Below are 14,161 nucleotides of genomic sequence, written 5' to 3' on the forward strand. Positions count from 1 at the left end.
CCCCCCCCCCCCCCCCCCCCCCCCCCCCCCCCCCCCCCCCCCCCCCCCCCCCCCCCCCCCCCCCCCCCCCCCCCCCCCCCCCCCCCCCCCCCCCCCCCCCCCCCCCCCCCCCCCCCCCCCCCCCCCCCCCCCCCCCCCCCCCCCCCCCCCCCCCCCCCCCCCCCCCCCCCCCCCCCCCCCCCCCCCCCTCCGCCCCGCTCGCCATTGTCCTTCCCGGGTGTCCCCACCCGCTGAGGGATCACCGGTGTCGCGACCCTCCTCTGTGTCGCGACCCGCCCCTCTCCCCCCCCGTCGCGATATCCGCCTCCCCGGGGTGTCCCCTCCTCAGCGCCCCGACCCCTCGGCAGCCCCTGAATACCTGCCCCTGGGTACCACACGCGGCCCGGATCGCGATAGTGTGCCAGCCATCGCGATAGAAGTGCCGTCAGGGGAGAGGGGGGATTGCGGTCGCAGTGCGAGCACATCCTTTGTGTGATTCTTTCCCCAAGAAAAGTGTCCTTTTGCGAGAGAATCGCGGGCTGGTCTGGATTGGAAGGGACCTTAAAGACCATTTCTCCTCCCAGCCCCCACGCCATGGGCAGGGCACAGGTATTGTCAATAAATCATCCGTCGATTTTATTCCCTACCAACCGATTTTCAAGAAGAAGAAGAAGAAGGACAAAACTGCAGAGCTGGACTCCTCTGTTCTCAGTCCACTCGTGCAGCAAAGTGTTGAAATGGTTTTGGTTCTGCAGCGTGTGAACCTCCCTGAGCAGCACCTGCGAGGGCTCACGAACGCCTCACCCTCCCTTGGTATCACCTCTCATCACTCGGTACAAGTTTAGGGTAAATCACAGGTGCAGGTTAATTAGTTCAGCCATAATTTGTTCTGCTCACTTCTTACCACGGTCCTTAATTTTCTCTCTAACCACAGTTTCAAGAAGATGTAAGTTCCTTGGGAAAACTTTTTGCAGCAGTACTTTTTTTCCTCTTTGCTGCACGAACCCGGTTCTTTGTTGCCCCGGTCGCAGCGGGAGAGGAGGGAGCTGGGAGCTCTCAAGAGGATGAGGTTGGGTTCCTGAGTGATGTCATTTGTGCTGGAGCAACGGTGGTGACTTTGTGATGGAGTAAATCCTCCTGGATGTGTCAGGGCTTCCTGATTCTGTCTGTGTGTGTGTGTGTGCGCTGTGGAAACTTAGTCTGATTCAGCAGCCGACTGAGAAAACCCCGTGCTCGGTGCTACACAGGCAGTGGGGGAACAGAGTCGTGATAGTGGCATTTTCCTTTCAGTGTGTGTATTTCTGGTCAGGGCTTTTTTCAGCCTAAGAATTTGAACTTGCTGGAGTCTGTTGATTTAAGTAGGTACATAAAACAGTGGGGAAAGATGCTGTTGAAAGGTATTAGAGGTGGAGAGAGCAGGGAGTGAAGGATGCAGGGAGAGTGTTCAGGTACTTCTGGTGTCCTGTAAAGCCATTCCAGAGGGTCTGGAAACTCGGGGCGGGGTGGGGAAAGCAGTGATAACAGAAAGGAAACTTGAAAGCAGATGAACTCACTATTAATTTTTAGCAGAGGAAGGTTTGGATCAAAAGCAAGAGAGCAAACAGAGGTCAAGATCTGAAATTAACACAGGATCTAAGCTTCCATGGAAAAGTGCTTGCATAAAACAGGAGGTGTACATTTCCTAAATGATATTTACTCTGGTTAGACTTTCTGAGGTGAAGAAATCAGAACTGACCCTTGTCTGGGGAGCTGGAGGATCAGTTGATGAATTGGCTGTAATTTACAGGCATCGCTTCAAGTATTTTCAATATTTCTCAACTATTTTAAGAAGCTGTATTGAGTTCCAGCCCAAGCAGCCTGATAGTCTGGAGAGAGGAAGGATGCGTATTGCTGGAGCAAGAATTAAGCAAAAATAGATAAATCTGACATAATGGATGACAAGGGAAAGCTGATTGCTGAAAGATGCTGGCATACTCTGTTCCTGCATGCTTGGCGTGTATTCTGTTGTGTTACATGGCTTTTGAAGTGTAAAAAAAAAAGAAAGAAATCTCATTTTGTGCTGAGATAAAAGAAAAGGCAGGTGCTTAAATTCTGCTAGGGATCAGCTTTGATACTGACATGAAGTGGTGACCTCGCTTGTGTTTACTCCTCTGTCACTTTGTGAACTTCTCAATTGAATAAATAATTCACTTAGCACCGAATAAATGCCATTTAATAAGATGGTATTTTTGATCCCCTTTTCACTCCACATTGCAAACAATTTCACACTTTTTCTGCTTGAGCACAGCCTGGGGTACTATTTCTGTTAATAACATTAAAAATATGTTGGAGGATGTCCACGTAGTATTGGTTTTCTCTCCAAATGCAAAATTAAGGAACCCTTGTGTTCTCTGCAGCTTGGATATTTGCCTTTAAGTCTTATTTGTATTTGTTTCAAGTTGTCCTCTGATAGATGAGCTTTTATATCTGTGTTTGCTTCTGGGAGCTGTTAGCAGATCAAGAGGAGAAGGAAGGATTTTTGTCAAGGACTGAAGTATCTGTATTTCCCAGAAGCTCAGACTGCTGTGTGACATGCAGGAGCCTCAGCTTGTGTCCTCTCCTGCACCTGCTGAAATGCCTGGGTGTGGGACAGAAACTTTAATAGCTGTTTCCAGTGCAACATTTTATTTTTCCGCATTGGCTTGTCCATTCATCTCTGTTCTTCTTTGTGTTTGACCTTGACATGTTACTTGCCAGCACTTGGAAATGGGAGGGAAGGGAGTAGAGGTGTTGCTCTGGCTACCCCCACCCCAAAACCTTCATCACCAAAATATTTTATATCCTATATGTTGCTACCTCTTCAGTGGGGTAACAGTGAGGGGAGTCACTGATCTCTGAAGTGTGAGATGCAGTCATGTCCATTCTGTATTTCTCTAAAGCTTGGTAACTTCCAGGATTCTGGGATTTATGGGATTGCTAAATACACCACTGAGCACATAGCCACAGCCTGACTTGTTTGAGTTATTTAACAGATGATCAGCACTTTTAAATAATTGCTTTAAGAACATGTAGTTCAGTGAAATGCTACACCCAGCAGGTGAGTAACAGGTCACTCCATTGTGCTGTACACAGTAACCAGGACCTGCTGACTCCTCTGAGACTAGTTTTGGGGTAAGATACCCCTGAGGATGAGTAAAGGTTTCAGAGTTTTCTCCATCTGTAATGGGTGTATCCCCCCACTGTTTCCAATTTTTGGTATTTTAAGCACTTTCAAACTGGGGAGTGAAGTGAATAGTTGAGGTTTTTATTCCTTGTGTGGTATGCCACATTCCCATTTTCCCATTGTATTTTGTGACTTCTATTGAAATCTTCACCATAATGATCCTGGAGCATTTTTTTTTTTTCTTTTAATTGCAGATCGTTAGTTTGAATGCTAATGTGGGTTTGTCACACTATTCGTCATTTTTCTTTCTAAAAAAAATTGCTTTTCCAAGTGCTGACAGAGTTCCTGAACAGGCTTTCTGCTGACTGACGTCCAGAAAAGTTGTTTTGAACTTTACCCAAAGGTATTTTTCCAAGGAGTTGTATTCCTTCAAAAGCTGATCTTACTATCCAAACTAGGCATAGCTTGGCCTCAGTTTGCCTACACCGGGAGCTGACAGAGACTGCTGCGTTCATCAACTGCTGGTTTCTATAGTTTTATTAATTGGGTTTAAATGGACACTTTAAAAAACAGTGACTGCAGCCTGTGGATGGTCTGTGGCTGGTCCGACTTTGTAGACCCTACAGACCCCTTTTCCTTAATTTGGGGCGTTCTGTCTGGGTGTCTCTCCGTGCCACCCTGTTCGTTTTTTATTTGTTAGGTTGTTACTATAATTATTCCCCCGTTGTGCTCAGGAATTATGCTTCATTTACATATTCTCACTGCTTAACTTGTTTATGCCGTGTTTGAAGATCAGTCCAAGTTTCCGGGGTTCGTGAAGAAAACGGTGATATTTCGCTATTGGAATAATTTCACAGGAATGTAGTTTGGCTGCAGTGTGGCTCTGGTAGGGAATAGTGGGGGTGTAGCACTCAGGGGTGTGCAGGGATGAAAACTGGGAGGGATATTCAATGTGAATTTCCAAGTCTCGTGCAGCGATTCTGGAGTGCTTGGAATGCGTGGAGCGGTGGAACGCCTGGTTTGTTGATGTATTTAGAGATAACCGAGCTGCTCCAGGCTTTTAAATAGATGCATTGATGGGTGTACTACGGGGAAACGTGTTAGAAAACAGGTTCTCTGTAAATGCAACACATTTGAGACAAACCTTTAAGTATAGTTCTGCTGAATTAGGTGTCAGATCCTGCCTCCAGCAGGAGTGGGCTCTGCAGCATCCTCGGCGTGCAACGAGTGCGAATGTTTAATTTTTTACGATGTCTGTAGTAACGTGAGGTAGAAAAGGTGAACCGTGAAAGTGAAGCTATTTTTAGGATTTAAAAAAAAAAAAAGAAAAAAAGGCAGTCAAAAAATGATCTACTAAGTGATACATTGCTGACGTCTGTGGTGCAGCCAACCCAATTAAGGTGCCGTATATTGTTTCCAGCAGGATTCTGATTGTTTCTAATTTGGGAACCACGCGAGAGCAAGTGGAAATAGGTGAAACGCCGTGCTCTGCTCTTCAGGGTGGATCCAGCATCCAGTTGTGCTCTCTAATTTCACTTCTCGTACTGGGGCAATCTCCCTGGCCTGGCTAAGATGGAACCACGGGCAAAAAAAAAAAAATTCCTACCTGTTTTTATTGATAAAACATCGCGTAAGTCAGCGTTGAGCACTGTGGATTCTTCTTTCATTTCCTGACCCCAAACGTATCCTTTGCTGTATACTGCTATCCCTCTCCTTGCCTTGATGTTAAACTTGGAGTGTGCATGTTGGAGGATGTGCGTCTCACAGTCCTGCCCTTTCCTGTGGCTTTCCCTTGCCACTCACTTTGTTCCCTCTCTGTTGGCAGTTCCCGCACACAAAATGCTCTGAAAAATGTCATACAGTGACTGTCTTGAGCCAATACTGTCTATATATATACGTATATATATATGTATATATAAAAATTGTGTTGGATGGAAATAGCATTGTACGAACCTTTTTCAAAAAAAATTATGCAGGTGCTCCCACTCTCCAAAGTAAACTTCCTCCTCTGCTAATCTTTTTTTAAACCTGGGATGAAGAAAGCATGTGTTCTTAACATCTGGAAAGGGGAGCCCTTCGTGCCTACTTTATTATTCTTTCATCCAGCGTTGCTCTGTGTTCATCCTTCTCTTCAGGCACTGTTTTTCTCATTTTTTTTGTCTTACAAGCTTGAGGAATGTTGTGTGCTTTGGCTTTGTTGTGGACAGGGAAAATTAGGGATTTGCTGGCCCTTCTCTTCCAGCTCATTAGTCTGTTCTGATTCTGGGTTGGTTTTATTTCTTCAGCTGCAACAAAGCCCTCAGCTTTTGCCTGGATGGGTGATGTGTTCCTGAAGCCGATAATTCGTGCATCCTTTGACTTTAAATTGTTCACAACTCTGCTGAGCGTTTGTGAATGAGCGTGGAGGAAAATCAATATGTGAAAAGGCTGGAGCAGGGGAGGGAAAACAGCTCTTCCAGGACCTCTTTCCTGGTCACACCGTCGCCTGATTTAGTTTTTGTGTCTGTGAACTCTTCAGTGTTTAAATTTAGAAATGGATTGTTTTGGAACAAGTCACTTTTAAGATCGTTTCCAGGAGATCTGTGTGTAATTTAATCCCATTCAGGTTTGCTGCTCTGATCTGCTTGTTCCACGAGACTTCAGGTTCTCTGTCTCTCTCCCTGTACCTCTCCCACTATTTTCTGCAAATCTGCTGGGGTTTTTTCCAATGAAAACTTCAGCAGCATTTATGAATCCTTTTATACCTTTTCAATTCCCTGTTTCTGGTCATTAACAAGGTAGTGTTTGCTAAAATAACCTGAATGTTTAAAAACTGTGACTTCAGTGTCTCTGAAGCCTTTCATAAGTGATTGTTATTTAAACACTCTAGAAGTGGAATGCGTGTACTTCAGAAATTAGCCTGAATAACATCTTTAATATTTCTACTGTATGTTCTCTTGTGTTTACTGTGAATTTCCAACACAGCTTAGTTTAATATTTCAGGGTGTCTTTTCTAGTTGCAACTTAAAAGTCCAGGCAAGAAAGAATTAAGATTTTTCCATACTTCCATCTAGTGTGCATGAGGGAAATTGCATCCACGGTTAAAATCCCAGATATTCTCTGCTGGCAGTTCCAGTTGGGCAAGGATCATCTCATCCATTGGTCTTTGTTAAGCAGTTACTGCTGATAAACTGTGTGGCATCCCAGGGCTGACAGGTTTCAGTTCCAAGTATTTATGTGGCGGTACCTTTGCAATGTCCATAAAATGGCGACACCTGAAGTTTAAGAAAAATCACCTTTCACTGTGTGGTGTTCGTGCTCTCCTTCAGTGTGTTCTGCTCTATTTACTTGTCACTCTGTGCTAGAATTTCAGCTGCCTGATTTATGAATTATTGCTGTTGAAATAAAATTAAAGTGGCTGTTCAGTTATTTAAGAGCCAATTAAATCTGATTTCATTCTGATGTAACATTTCCAGTGAAAGGGCATAAAATGCAGTCTGTGGAGGAAAGTTAGGTCTAAAAATGGTTAGTGTTTATTTTTTATAATCTGTGCTTTTGACAGCGTGACTTGCCAAATGAAATCCATTGCAATCTCACAGCAGTGAATGTAGATGTTAGAAGTTGCTCTGTATAAGGAAATAAAATAGGTTTGGTGTTTTCCATGATCCTGTATAAACCTTTAGTCATGGCTACTGGTTGGAGAATGTATCCATCCAGAAGAAAGAAATTTCCCTTGTTTGCAGCGCTTTTGGAGAATGGAATTTATTTACCAGCCTTTGGTGACATTGAAAGGTGGAAACAAAGGGCCTTCTGGGACAGACATTTCTCAAATCATGGGCTGTGCTGTCTTGAGGGCTTGACATTAATATTAGTTGAGTTTGCAGTATCAGATTGTGCTAATTACTACGAGGTCCCCGCTCACAGGGGACGCTCAGGACGAGGTGCTTTGAGAAGTGCAGCCCAAGGACCTCGTTCATGCGTGACGGACAGAGATGGGTCGTTTGTTGCGTGGTATTGGGGAGCCAAGTTCACTCTTGAAAGATCTGCTGGGGCATGGACGTGCCGAAAAGCACCAGAAAATACCCTGCCAGGCCTTACAGTCCTGTATTTTGTTAGCAGTGAGTACACTGAGTGGAGAATGACCAGATAGTCTTCATTATGTGTGGCGATTAAAACGTGTATCTTGATAGTGGTATTTATTCTTAGGGGAAATGGCAGTGCCAATCCCAGTTTTATTTTATATGTCTTCTGTGGGCTGGGAGAGTGCTGGCTGAGGCTATTTCTATATGAGGAGTCTGGTTTGCCTTGTTTTTTATTAAAAATATATCATATTGATGCGGATCTAATTTTATTTGGGACTAGACAAGCCTGCACTAGCCAGCTCTCAGGTTTGTGGCGTCTGTCTCCGACAAGATCACAGATACGGAGAAAATGATTTATTTTAGTATCCAGTGCTTAGATAAAACTGATTTTGTGCAGATGGCATTGAAAGGATAACACATAGCTTGGACAAATTTGTATAAAGCACCATATATTTGTACTAGAATCCAAATCTTCAGTACATCAGTAATATTGAGATTTATATTGTCGTTCTAGTCCTGGGTTTTTTTTGGCCTTAGAATTAATTGCTGCATGTAGAGGTTGGTGGGGTTGGTGTACTCTAGTCTGGCTGCTCCCTGCATCTTGGTGGGGTGCTTCCAGCTTCACCCCAACAAGGTGTTGGGAATTGTCTGGTTTATACTGGAGACTGCTCTGGGGTTTTGGGATGGAAAATGTTCAGAGCGGTGCAGAGCAGGAGCGTGAGGGTGCTCAGCTCTTCGGAGAGGGTTAGAGATGGCGCAGGTGTTTGGGAGGTACCTGCTCCTCCCTCAAAGGCTTTTAGAAAACACTTTAGTAGAGCGCCATCAAATCCTGGCAGTGGCACTAATTCTAAATAAGTGTTTGCTAAACAACATTAATGGATTTAAAATGTTTTTAGGAATAGTTATTAGTCTTTCAGTCTCGTATGGTGAAGGGAGTTTTGTCTCGATGGGGGGCTGCCATTTTAATGCTTCCTGGCAGGAGGCCTATTTTGATCATGCAAATTAGGTTGGAAAAAGTAGGCTAAACCATTAAAAAGTAGGAGAGATCATGAAATTTTAGATTTTTAAGGTGACTGTTTTTCTAATTATTAACATTTTTGTTATCATCGTTTACATGTGTCACTTCACTTTCCTTAATTCTCATGTCCTCATCCCTTAACTCTGACAACCTCAGTGCCAGTTGCTCCTGCATCCACTCCTCAAAATGGAAGCTGTAGTCCGTTGGCTATTATATTCCCAGCAAGGTGCTTGGAAATATTGCCACATGGTGTGTTTTGTTGTATAATTAGAAATGCGGATACAGCCTTTTTTCTTGCACCGTGGTTAATTTTTTCCTGTTCCGTTAACATTAATGGGGACTGAAGGTTAAACTTGGCTTACGTAAACTCTGGGTATTTTCGGGGTGCTCGTTGGCAAGGGGATTCATTCTGGAAGTGGGAAAGGGGCACACGTGCACGTGGGTGAGGGCTGGAGCCGGTGTTCAGAACACTGGATCTCAGATGGGAAGATGCTGGGATTCTCACCGGGATCTCTTCAGGGGCTCCACCTTTCCCATCAGTTCCTGGCCAGGGGGACAGAGTGACATGACACTGATGGAATGGAATCCCGCTGGGGATGTGGGGAGGAGCCCCCTGCAACCTCTCTGAGGCACATGGATCCTGTGGCCACCATCCTGCAGGAGCACCGCAGCCCATCCCTCACATCCCGCTCCTCTGGGTAATGAGTGCATCGGCAAAATAAGTGTCTTGGTGCCTGCCGGCTTGTGAGCTTCATTTAATCCTATTAATTTTTAATGGAAAATGAATATTAAGCCAGCATACTTCGAACAGGACTTTGCCTGTGCGCAGAAGGACCTTCGATTTGTGTTTGCTTTGGAGAGAAAAGAGTGTTGGATCCTGCAGGAGCAAGACCCTCCTGGAGCGGTGTGGGGCCCAAAGCGAGGGACGTGTCTTTGTAGGGCTGTCACCTTCAGCAAGCACAGCAGCAGTGCCCTGTTCCACCCCAGTGATCACAAGTGTTGGTTGGATTTCAAATGCCTGTCTCCAGAAGGGGTGTTGGTGGGCCGTGCTGCTTGGATAAACGGAGAGGAACTGGGGATTTCCAGCTGAAAGTCTGCAACAGGTGTATTTGTGTGACCCAACCAGAGTCTGGTGGAAAATGACAACAGTTGAATGCCAGTTTTCCCAGGACTTCAGTAAATATTAATTTAAGCGATTTAGGGGTTCTGTTGTGCAAATTAAGCATATTTTTAGTCACCCTCTTGACTAGGAGCTTATAGAAGAGAGTTGTGCTGCGGATGGGGAGCTCATACCCAACCACCCAACCATGGCTTTGCTACAGTTGATGTTCTGCAGCCTCCACAACAGTAAACTCGAAACAGGAAGGTCGGCTCTGCGAGCTGATGGTATCTTTGTCATTAACAGAGGTTCTGGGAAAGTAAACTGCATTCCTTAGCTCTTGCAACCCTTTTTAATTGTTTTTTCTCACAACCTTAGCCTGATCTTATCACCTAAGTAATTGTTGCATCATATTTGCTTTATTCTCTCTACTGGGAAGTCAGATAATTGCTTTATACCTTTTAATGGAAAGTGTTTGGGAAGCCTCTTACCTCTGGGATGTAGATGAGCGGTGCAGCAACTATTGCAAGGCTTGCATTTCTCTCCTTCTTCTGGAGCTAGATGGGAATCCAGTAGAAGAAGGCCTAGATGGCTGGCACCTTCTCTAGAATTGAGTAGCAGCCATAAAGTTACTCAGTGGTTTAGACCCCATCACAAAAGTAAAGCTGCCAGCTCTGCTGTGCCTCGTGTTTGGGTATATCTCATCTGCGGGAATATTCGGCCAGACTTTCCTTATGAAGTAGTATTGTAGGGTATTAATTATTCATAGTCAGTTTAATTCTTCTTTCTTGCATATTTAATTGTAATAGCATGCTGTATGTCACAGTGATTTCCCAGAAGAACTGTACACCAAAGGAAAACCATTCAGGTATATAGTCTTAAATACGCCCGTGCTAATCTTTGTTGTTTAATTTTGGAGCAGAATGGGATATTATCAGATGTTTCTTGCAGGGAAACAATTATGCAGAAACATGATTTGGCTTAATCTTTTCAGCTAAAGTTTTCTAGCTGAAATAGCTGGTTTGATTTTTCACTGATGACGTTTACCTTGTCTTGCTTATTTTATGAGGAAAAAATACTTAATGGGAGGGAGGACGTGACTTTTGTTTTCTTCACTGAAGGGGGGGGAGCTTCTATCAGAGACTTTGGAAGTGTCAATCGATTCTTTGCAGAAGATGAAGGAAGGGAATAAGATTTTTATTGAGTTTTTTTCAGTGATCGGAATAGCAATGCCAAATGCCAGTGTGATTAAGATTTTTTTAAATTTTTTATTTTAACGACTAGGATGGGCTCTTAGTGCTTGACGTGAGAAAATATTGGAGGCACAGGAACTGCAAATGCATTCACAATTTGATTTGCATTACCCTCCTTCCAGAGCTGTTTCACGCTTGTAAGGCATTTGGTGAAACCGAATCCCTCGAGTTTGGAGAGCAGGATTGTTCTCGGAGATTTACCGTAGGAGTTTAAACTTCTGAAAAATCTGTTTACAATGTGTCTGAACTGGAGGATAGAGGACACAGTAGAGACTGTTATCTGTTTACTGCTCAGATAAGGAGGTGGAATAGATTGCTGGCCTGTTTCTGAACTCTGCTTAATGAATGGTTGCTAGGCAAATTGCATCTCAATCAGCTTAATCCTCAAGATGTCATTTACAGGTCTGCTCTTTGTGAGGGCCAGAACCGTGCGCTTTCAAACTGCACAGGCCAGAAATTGCCAGCAAAGCAGCTTAGAATAGCTTGTTCAAAAATTCAGCGTACATGTGTTGCTGAGCTGCCCAATTTAAAGTGCCTGTTGTCGCAGGGCCGTCACTGCCTGGCCATGCGCGAGATGAGGCGTTCAGTGATAGACAGGAGGCAGCAGCATCCTTAGCACCCTTTCTGGATCAGCACAGCCCACACCACCACGTTTTGGCACTGGATTAACGTGGAAGAAAACGTTTCTAAATGGGGACTGCACTGCTGACGTGATGAAAGGTATTTCTGCTTTGGCTGACTTTGCTCACAGCCGGGTGTGATTTTGGGGTGCATATGTGGGACATGATTAACAGGTGGAAATGGGGAGGGGGTGTTACCTGGCATGGGACAGGGAGCTGGGGCTGGCCTTGGTGAGAGAGCTTTTAGCAGGAGAAAGCATGAGCTGGTTGTGTGAAGGTTTTATCCTGCCTCTGGAACGTTGGACTTTCTCCTGCAGCATCAGGCGAGAGCCAATTAATTGCGTATGCTGGCATGTGTGATGCCCACATACATTAGGCTCATGGTTTAATCCAAAAGAAAAAGTTTCCTAACATAGTTAAGCTTTAACAGTCTCTCTGTAAAGAAAGATAACAAGATACTTGTTTTTATTGGTTTCCCATGACAGCGATTAATCTTGTTGCGGGCAGTGCATTGTTCTTTGCACGGCTACACCTTCCTTTCCTTTGAAATACATCCTCTGAGTTCTGTGTGTCGTGACACCAAACACTGTAAAGGCAAACTGGAAAGGACTGGACTTGTTGAATGCCAGACGTTTTAGAACTGTGCATGGTCACCGTGTGCTGATGTGAAATGTCCTTCACGTGACACGGTTATTAAAAGTACAGGTGTAAGCCCAGTGTGTGAACTTTGCAGTGCTTGCATAGTTGGGACGTGTGCAGCTTTTGTGTTAGTTCAAAAATACTGTTTTATAGGAAACATTAAAGCATTGAGAGCCTCTCCAAATAAACCATAAATAAAATATTCCACCTTAGTCACCAGCAAAATGACAGTGGTGCCTGCAACTTTATGCTGTGGATTGGAAGAGGGCTGTCGAACAGAAGACTTTGTGATCAGAGAGTGCTTTTCATGCAAATGAAGATTTTATTACATGCTGCTGAATCAGGGGCTTGTGTAGCGAGAACAGCACAGAAGTGATAAGATCACTTTGTCATAGCTTGAAATTTTGCCCAGCGTGTCTTTCAGATTGCTGAAACGGGCAAGAAACACTCTTGTTAAGGGCACAGCAGTAGCTGATACAATATTGGGGGGTGCAGGGCTCTTTTTTCGTGGTATGGTCTGCCTGCAGTGATCTGCCACATGTCCACAGTCAAAGCAAGGAGGAACTGCAATCCGTAGATGACTCTGAGTAGCAGCGAAGTTATAAACACACCCATTCCTGATGGGATCCTGGTTCTGCTCTTGGCAAATGGGTCTGGAATCTCCTCTCTGCTGCAAGCCAGGAGCTGTTAGCATTGGTCAGAGCAGAGCTGTCCATCCTCTTGTCTAGGATGACCTGTTGGCTGTTCCTGGGTCGTGCAGGAACTCTGCACATACTGTGGAGCTGTGTTTTGCTGCAGAGGGCACCCATCCAGGACTGGCTGCCTCTGCTGGCTCTCCTTTTGTATTCGTTAGCCGATATCGTCTTCCCGATGTCCTCCTTTCATGGTGAGAACCGGTTTGGTTTAATGAGGACTGTTGTTGCCAACAAGTGAACGGATATGTGTAGTGGAATAGGCACCTGCATCTTCCCCTGCACATGGGTAGTGTTCAGCATCCTGACGTGACCTTGGTGAAAGTTCTCCGGCGTGTTACTTTCCCTCTTTATTTATCTCCTTTGCTGTGTAGCAGCTTCCCTTACAGGGGAGCATCTGAGCTATTGGAAATCTGTCCTCTCTTCTCTTCCTCTCTCCAGAGACATTGTCAGCATAACACCCAGCTACTCAGATTGACGCCTGAATACTCAGCTTTTGCACAATCAGGAGGCATTCAGTGAAGCAGCAAGAGGAGAAGAAGTTTAAGATTTAGGACGGGCATTTTCAATCCATAATCTTGAACAGTCTTGGTAAGGAAGGTCAGAGACTTTCTTCATATGGGGTGCCCCTATACGTGTGTGTTTGGCATCCATCAGAGTGCACAGCACAGGGAAGAGACATTCTTAACAGCCATTGGATTGCAGAATGGGGCTGTTCATATTTCAGATTCTTATCTGAAGAGTCTAGGAACAAAATCTAACCCTGCACGTTCCCGGAGAGTTTCAGAGCGGTAGGATGGAACCTTTTGCCTGTGTTTCTCATGCAAATCATGGTAAGGATTATTCAGTGTTTAAATCTGGTTTATACTGGCTTCTGAATTTCATTTAAAATAAACATCTGGAGAGCTTTTTGATCTCCTCTGCAAGACTGTTGTCTGGCTCACTTGTTAAAATGACTTCTGCTTCATTTTTAGTGAAAGGCAAAGACCTAGATGGTTTCAACCCAGAGGCAATGTAAATGGTTCACCTTCTGCAGTTAGAAATTTCCACAAGCCTGTCCAGCAGATACTTAAAATCCATTCTTTTAGGGAATGTGGCAGCAATAGGTACCTGTTTCTTCCATGCTGCAGTTTGGGATCTGGAGGTCTGCTACCTGTAGTGCCATTTGCACTTCTGCAGAGCCTCATTCTCCTGGTGCCAAGCAGGTGTTGAAGCGGGTGCTCTGGTCAAGAATTATGGTCTTCTCCCTTTGCAGTTTGCAGTCCAAAGCCCTCCTTGGGAAGATTGCCACAGTTTGCAAGTATCCCGCAGTCAGAACGCTGGAACAGTGTCTCACAGGAGGTAATCAGTTATTTATTCAAGTAGCCATTTCATTTGGAGTCTGTTTTCTGTGATTTGACAGGAGCGCTCCTCTCCTCTTCGCTGGAGACTGGAAACCTGTGCCCATGGGGAGTCTGGGTGCTGCTTCCTCCAGCTTTCTGGCTTTGAAACAGGTTCCTGTTGCTCTTTGCAGAGCCTGGAGCAGCGATCTGTGGAGGCAGTGTCTGCTGAGCAGGAGTGACTTTACCTCTTTGTTTTCTCTCTCTATTTATGTCTGTATGGGATCAGCTGGTCCCACATCGTGTGTGAAGTAGTTAAATTTTACCCTCCATCTGTAA

At 44.9% G+C, this 14,161-nt stretch overlaps 1 protein-coding gene across 1 annotated transcript in view; it reads left to right on the plus strand.

Moving 5' to 3' along the window:
• Positions 1-343: 343 nt before the first annotated feature.
• The window catches only part of FAM222B (family with sequence similarity 222 member B), a 36,138-nt gene continuing 22,320 nt past the window's right edge, over positions 344-14,161 (plus strand). Inside the window, exon 1 of the mRNA XM_027891538.1 lies at positions 344-792. Within this exon, the coding sequence (XP_027747339.1) occupies positions 717-792 (76 nt within the window). The 5' untranslated portion in view covers positions 344-716. The remainder of the gene's footprint in view (positions 793-14,161) is intronic.

Source organism: Empidonax traillii, unplaced genomic scaffold (genome assembly GCF_003031625.1).
Source record: "Empidonax traillii isolate 1590-97213 ecotype Southwest subspecies unplaced genomic scaffold, ASM303162v1 scaffold322:size1131127, whole genome shotgun sequence".
Taxonomy (NCBI): domain Eukaryota; kingdom Metazoa; phylum Chordata; class Aves; order Passeriformes; family Tyrannidae; genus Empidonax; species Empidonax traillii.